At 39.0% G+C, this 7,573-nt stretch overlaps 1 protein-coding gene and 1 pseudogene across 1 annotated transcript; one reads left to right on the top strand and one right to left on the bottom strand.

Annotated features, from left to right (window-relative positions):
• Positions 1-108: 108 nt before the first annotated feature.
• LOC113677215 (uncharacterized) lies at positions 109-2,668 on the top strand (annotated as a pseudogene).
• On the bottom strand, positions 1,369-4,129 carry LOC149036907 (uncharacterized). Its single transcript, XM_089190415.1, has 3 exons — positions 3,878-4,129; positions 3,711-3,796; positions 1,369-3,447 (listed from the first exon to the last, which is right to left on the bottom strand). Exons 1-3 carry the CDS (start codon positions 4,055-4,057, stop codon positions 3,045-3,047), a joined length of 669 nt encoding a protein of 222 aa, XP_089046541.1. The 5' UTR covers positions 4,058-4,129; the 3' UTR covers positions 1,369-3,044.
• Positions 4,130-7,573: the final 3,444 nt, after the last annotated feature.

The raw sequence follows: 7,573 nt of genomic DNA, 5'->3' as shown, positions 1-7,573 counted from the left end.
ATGTTTTTAGTCGACCGTCAACCGTAGTTTCTAGCCCCATCGTCCTCCATCTTGAATCCCAAAATGCTTTACTTGACCTATGTAACCGTGCCTTTAATAAATTGTGCAATGGCGTTACACAATATCCGAAAATTTGCAAGTAAAATGAGCGACGAATTTAGTCAATGTTGCTCGCGTTTTAAGGATGCAATCAAATTCACTCAACCGGAATTAAGATATGAGGCGAGGGAAAAAGAGAAAAGAGTGCTTTTTACTTTGGAAATTCCTTATCCTCTTTTTAGAGAATGGCATAAAACTGTTCAAGAACGAAACGTTCTGTCGCGTGACACTTCCGGTCAAGATTTGTCAAGCGGATGTGAAGAGATAGAGGCAAATTCTCCTTCTACAAGCGCAGCAGAAAACTCACCCACGGCAAAAAGGTTCAGCTGCATAGATTTGGTGGAAAAGTGCACATTCGGGCAATGCTTTGCCTTTAGCGATGATGAAAATATACGAGATGGAATCGATGAAGCTTTGTTAAATATTGCTTATAAAATTTCATTAGATTACAAAAAAACTAAGGGCAGGGCAAGAAAAGAGTTGGATAATCGAGTCCGAAAGTTTCATGTTATGGAGGGTCAAACAAAACCTGTACATGAACTCTATCAAGAAATTGAAAACATACAAAATGAGCTACAAGATTGGAAAAAGGCCTATGAAGATTTAGAGTTGGAGAAGGAAAGAATCTATGAGGAAATGGTGCTGGCAGTGAACCAAAAGGAAAATGAAACCCAAGTTTTGCAGAAAACAAACAAAGAGCTTGAAGATTATATTGCATCATTGGAAAATTCTGTGGGAGTTAGTTCATACCAGGGAAAACCTCTTTCAACTGTGAAAAATAAGTTCAGGACCTTGAAAACTTTTATTTCACAAGCCGAAGCTGCTCTCTGGTTCTGCTCTTCCTTTGGTGTTGAACTAGTTGGGTTAACTGTCAAAGAATCAGACAGTGATGTGGGGATTCATTTTACCATGAAATTTCCATGATCATTGATAGTCTACCAAGGTCCTACTTGGTCAAACAATGCCGTGATCAACTGAACAAAATGAGCAAAATTGAACCTCTAAATGCTAAGTTTGAAGGGGCCAAAGTAACTTCCGCTGAAACAGTGTTTAAAATACATATCTCTGATTTCCTGAAGCAAAACAGTGACTTTGACCCCATCAATGATAAAATCAAAATCAAAATCAATGGTGATGGTGCCAGAATGACAAGAAATTCAAATTTTATTTTACTTTCATTTTCCATTCTGCAAACAGAGGAGTCCGTAATGTCTGCAAAAGGAAACAGAACTCTTGGCATAGTCAATGGAACCGAGAGTTACCACACAATAAAAGAGTCATTCCAGAGTTTATTCAGTGAGGTAAATGACTTGACTGCCAAAGGTAAAATGAATGTGGATGGCCAAGAGATTCAAACTGAATTATATCTTGGTGGTGATTATAAATTTATTTTACTGATGCTTGGACTGAAGGGGGCAACATCTAATTATGCTTGTGCCTGGTGTAAAACACACAAAAATGATCGCTGGAGAATCAACAATGACTATACAAGTTATAACACTCCCCCCTTAGCAAGAACACTGAAAGAAATGTTTGAAATGTCTAAAAATCCAGAGATAATTACTGTTGTGATAAACAACCTATACTAAATATACCACTGGATCGTATAGTGGTAGACGAGCTGCACTTAATGCTGAGAATCACAGATATTTTGATTGGAAATCTAGTGCAGGAGTGCCTTGACTGGGATAAAGATGATGACTTAGACCATAAAAAGGGGGCAGCAACAGGATTACACCTAAAAAGCCTTATTAGGGTAATCAAATCTTGTGGTGTTTCTTTTGATGTGTGGGAACAAAGAAATGCAGATGGGAAAGGTAGCGGGAAACATGACTGGACAAGTCTCCTTGGAAAAGACAAAAAGATCCTTTTAGCTGACCTTCCCAGTAAGCTACATAGCATTCTCCACCCAGAAACAGCATCAACTGTGGTTGCAGTCTGGACAGAGTTTGCAGAAATTTACAAAGTTGTCAATGACTGGAACCCTGAGAAAGACCCCACAGAATTTTTCATGAAAGCCAAAGAGTGGATTTCTCTTTTTGTCAGTCTAAATGGCAAAAGAGAAGGGTATGAGAAAGCCAGAGTTACCCCATACATGCACATTATGGTAGCACACATTCCCAAGTTCTTTGAGCTCCACCACTCAGTCAAAATATTTACAGGGCAAGAAGTTGAAAAGAACAATGATGTAGCACGTGCAATAATTCTGAGAAAGTCCAACAAGTGGGATTCTGCAGGAGATGTTCTGCGACAAGAGCAACGTCAGTGGGAGCTTAAAGAACACGAGCGGGAAGTACGCAATTACATGAAGCGCAAGGAGAGCTACTGGGATGTTGAAATTAAAGAAAACCGAAAAAAGGCACGAGTAAATTTAAGTCAAGATCCTCTCCAGCAATCTATTGAAGCTCAAAATGAACATCCCCTCCCTGAGTCCACTACCACTGACACTAGCTGTTCTCATATGACAGTGAAGCAATTGAAAGAAGAATTAAAGAAGAGAAATGCGAGAGGATTCAGCAACAAAACCAAGGCTGAACTAATTAAACAACTGAAGGAAATTTGTCAATGAGAAAACATGGAATATTTAGTATTCTGGGAGCATGAAATGGCTTTAGTTACTCTAAGGGGGGACTCCCTTACACATTCAAAATTATATAAACAAACTCACATGAAAAGCTACATGACAAGCAAAGAGTGCAGTGAAAACACATCAACTCAACAAAATTATAATTAACTTTGTAAATAAGAGCAATTTCAAGCAAATTCATACTGCAGATTAAGCCTAGGGTCATTAGATAGGGGCCATGTATATTTTGTACATTCAACTCACTTGTTGGTCATATTCTTATCAGCTTTTGCATTCAGGTGGAACCCCTTACAGTCCCTAAAGCCATTACAGTTAATTTCAATTTCACTTTCTGTTTATAATATCTATGATTGAATAGTTACAGGTTGGCGACTGAAATCATTGATAGTTTCTCAATTAACATTCTCTGATCTTCTTGAATTTTCCCATTTATAATAGAATATGTTTTAGGTAATTTTGCTAAAAACAATCTAATTTTAAATGGATATTTAACCCTTACCCCATCCCCATTACAATCAATAACCCTATCCCAGTTTTCTGGTAAATCACATTTTTTAAAATCATCCTTATCTAACAAAGTATACCCCTTCTCCCTTCCCTCCCTTCCTTTACCATAAAACAAAAAACGAAAACAATCATGATCAAAGTCCAAAATAGCATTAGACCTTGATTTACTTCTTAATTTAAAGAGGACTGATAATCTCAGATTATCAACGTTTCGAGTTAGCCTCTCTTTATCAACAATTGGCTTGTCATAAGTTCTGTAAGAAAAATAATGAAAATGGAAACATTGTAAGAGGGGTTGTCTATGAACAAGTAATACTCAAAGCAATGCAAAGGCAGAAGAAAAAGAAAAGCAGCAATCACTGCGTGTATTATTGGTGAAAAAAAAATTAGTTAAGTATAAAACTTTCTATGAATGAGCTTATATGAGTGCATCTCTCTTGTTAATTCCGTGTTTCAGCATGTTCAATTGTAATGGTAATTTAAGTACAGTTTGAAAAAATGATACAACAATAAATACCTAATAAGATCGGTAGTCAAGTTATCTTCATCTTCCCAACTATTATGAAACGCGCTGTATCCCTTCCATTTCACCAAATATTGAACCTGAAGATTTTAATTATAAAACTTTAGCATGTAAGAAAATTAATGACATACATCGTAGACCAGGGCAAATTGTGAACTCACCGTTCCATGTGATGTCCTCCTCGAGATTAACCTTTCCACGGCAAAATAATCAGAAGAAACATTAGCTTTCCTTTTTCTACTTTTTTTTTCATCCCAAAGAAGGTCCGCAGAAGAAACATTGTGTAATTGAAGAAATAAACCGCGGCTTTTCTTGCTCGAATCCCTTACGCCGCTCGCCATAATTTGCTGTATGTAATCTGATGCAAGAACGCATGCGTAGTAGGAATTTTTTTTGGATACACGAGCCCCCGTTTCAAACCGCTGATTGTGACAGATTTCTGGCCATGACCTCATACTGTTCTAACAACAGTCTTAACGATAGTTTTTTTTTCATTGTTTAATTTGCTATTTTCAATATGATATCTTGCAAAAAGGTTATGAGAACAGACAAGCTCATCAGCAAGAGGATGTCATCTTGATTTAATGCCAAATTCTCTTGTCCAATTTACAACCAAATCTATAGAAATTAGAAGGGAGAAATACTGATTGGATCTTGAGAGTTAAGGGTTAACCTTTTCACTCAGGAGTGAAACTCGAGGACCATGATATGGGTATCAATCCCCTGCTCTGTCTGCCTTACAGTTCTTATATTGTAAGGAGAAATTCATTTTTGGTCACTCCAAGGGGTGTAGTGGTTCAAGATATATTTTTATTTTGATCAGCATGGAACTGAAAAAAAATCAAGATTCACTTTAAAACCAATTTTATGATCATTAGTATTAAAAATATTTTACTTTTTTGAAAATATAGGAAGTAGTTGACCTGTCAGATGGGTGTGGAGGAAAGTTCTCAATACTTATTGTAGGCTCAGTCGTAGTTGAGTTCACTATCAATATTCTGCTTTAGCTAAACTACAGAATACAGGGTCACTTTTTAACCCCTCACTAAACGTGCCGGTTTCTTTAGCTCGTTCGCTTCAGAACAAATCGTATGCAAAACCCTATTTTCAATAAAATTCGTGTCAACCAGTTACTTCTCAGCTTCTGCAAGTTACCCAAGGCGATATGGTGAGATATCCAACGTTGGGTGATTCTAGATTACTTTGCTTATCTTCGCACTCATACGTTCAATCTTTTCAAATTTTTTTACAAAAAACGTTTCATATTCTTTTATGAGGGTTTTCAGGAACATTCAGGCCCAAAGAAGAACAAAGGAACAAGAACGAAGGGCTCCCCAAACTCTAAGACACTCTTCCCTTTATCTTTTCCCCTTTACGTACTCCTGTTGTATTTTTCTAGATAAAGGTAATTTTTCTTTGGGAATGTCGTACACAATCAAAATGCTAACAAGAGTGCTTTATTTCTCAAAAATTGTCAAGACCTTCACTTAAACGACAATAATAACGTTTTAAAGACTACCCGAGGATTGCCTCGGGTGAGATCTTCAAAAAGCATACACAAATTGTAGATACTTTGAAAAAATTATCATGACAACGTACACGAAAAGCCAACCACCAGCATTAATAGGAGTAATTGACGGGAAAACATAAGCAATAAGCAGTGAAACAGTTCTGTTACTTAGAGTTCAGTATGCGCTTGAGCACCCTGAAGATCTCCTGTGACATCCACAAACCCACCAATAATAGGGCCTCCAACTTTGATTTTCAACTTCATGCCAGGGGTCACTTTGTCAAGATGAATCACGCGGATGGTGAGATCTTCATAACTGCGATAGTACATTGCCTTGTTGGTGAGGTCCTTGACCACAATCCAAGAAGTGTAGTCGGCCATATCTTCATGATCATGGGATGCAGCGACTCCGCGAGGAATATCAACAGTGTTCAGGATGTGAAAAGCCAAATTTACCGCCTCATCTTTTTTCTTAGTTTTATCAGCAAAGTGCACCATGGCTGCAGATCGTACCAGTCTCGATGGGGGAGTGAGATCTCCTGGGACACCAAGAAGTCCACTTCCTTGGCCAGTGGCTGGGAACGTTGTTTCACCCAATACCAAAGGATCATGGGCGTACTTGGAAAGATGGACGTAATTGCGGAGGTTCAGCATGTGGAAGTCATAGGGTGGAGAGTTGGTCATGACACCAATTGTATTCTCGTGCAGCTTTGGTCCCTGTTCGGAGTACTCAATAACGATGCCGTCACCACTTTTGTCAGTGATGGACCAGTGCAGCTCAAAGGAGTCCCCTTTCAGAGGTAGCTCCCACACAAGTGGGAACGAGTCTTTTTTCCAAGCCCTTCTCACATCTTCAACAGTTCCGAAGTTGCCCAGAACCCATATCGCAAACTCCAAGTTGGAAATGGCTGAGTCACACTTCTCTTTGGGGATGGTCTGATACTTAGAAAAACGAGGAAAGAGGAGTGAACCCACGGAGAGTCCAGCGTCATTTTGGCCGTCAGCACCGGCTATAGGCGAGTCCAAAGCGTTAAGGTATGCGATCTTGTAGCTGTTCTTCCAGGTCATGGCTGGTGAACTACAAGAACAAGTCTTTGGTCGTTCTGCAGTGTGGGGGTAACCCTCGGGCTCTACTATGATGTCCGACATGAGATCGATCATAAACTCCATGCTTCGTCCGACTACGACCGTTTTATCCTCGGCGGTCACTCGGATCTCGGTACATGCGTCCGTGGCAAGAAAAAGCTTGAGCAGTATTGGAACCACAAGTGCAAACTTCATCGTTCTAGAGGATTCAGAAAGGCGACAATCTTACCGAAGATTCCTTTCGATGTGTAACAAAATGTTTGGCATCTTCTTTTATAGTGACTCTCAAGGAGCTGTCAGACACGTGTCTGTTATTCATAAATCACACTTGTCAAAAGCATCACGTTCGGGGCGTTTCTCAATTAAAATATCATGACTTCCTCCAGGTCATAAACTCGAAGTCTCTCTACCACTACCACTATGTTTTCTGTACTGTTCCACGCACGATCAGGCCAAACTAAAAAGGGACGTAAATTTTAAAATTACAATAAACTCGTTTGCAGAATAAACTATTCCATAAATTACTAGAGAGCTTGGACATGAAATTTTCGTGGACACGAGGACCCCCTGCAGCCAATTTAAAATACGATGGAAAGCCTATAGAATAAAGGAAAAGACAGACCGGCTCGACCTCTCCATGTGGCTTTTGTGATCACATCGCATTGTTGCCTTTAAATCATAATATTTTTGCTCTCACAAGGGTGTCTTTAAGGAATTTTCCCTTTTCGTAAAAAACGATCGAAGGTTTTGTAAAAATTGTTTTCAGCATGGGCTCTCACATGCGTCTCTTCAGGGGATTTTCTCTTTTCGTAAATGATGATCTGAGGTTTTGTAAAAATTGTTTTCAGCAAGGGCTGATTGTGTATCAGACTCCAATGTTCCATCAATATCTGTTTTAAATTTTTAACTGCCGCGTGGTGCGTTGTGACAAAAGGCAATAAACGTTCGTGACCTTTTGGCTTTTTTGTATGTGCAATAGGAGCCGATTGTCAAGAGACAAAGTTGACCCCTGACAGAGACCTTTCTCTATGTTTTCTGGGTACCTTCTTGTTTTGAGGCGTTCCTTGCTATCTGACCGCTCCCTATGTTGAAAAGAACCCATTTTACCGAGTTATCCATTTCTAGGTTTACTACGTACGGCTTTCCTTATCTACGTAGTAAACCTAGATATGGATAACTCGCCAAAATGGGTTTTTTTCAACATAGCTAGCCGTCAGATAACAAGCGATGCCCTGTGGAAGTAAGGTGAGGTATTTTTATC

Source organism: Pocillopora damicornis, chromosome 12 (assembly GCF_964200805.1).
Source record: "Pocillopora damicornis chromosome 12, jaPocDami1.2, whole genome shotgun sequence".
NCBI classification, from domain to species: Eukaryota; Metazoa; Cnidaria; class Anthozoa; order Scleractinia; family Pocilloporidae; genus Pocillopora; species Pocillopora damicornis.
This window is presented reverse-complemented; position numbering and strand designations above follow the sequence as displayed.

Bases quoted from the DNA above. Each gene is read 5' to 3' on its own strand.
- LOC149036907 (XM_089190415.1), bottom strand. From the start codon at position 4,057: ATGGCGAGCGGCGTAAGGGATTCGAGCAAGAAAAGCCGCGGTTTATTT. The intron at 3,797-3,877 runs GTGAGTTCACAA...TAAAATCTTCAG, and splicing joins GGAGGACATCACATGGAACG to GTTCAATATTTGGTGAAATG. The intron at 3,448-3,710 runs GTATTTATTGTT...TTTTTCTTACAG, and splicing joins TTGACTACCGATCTTATTAG to AACTTATGACAAGCCAATTG.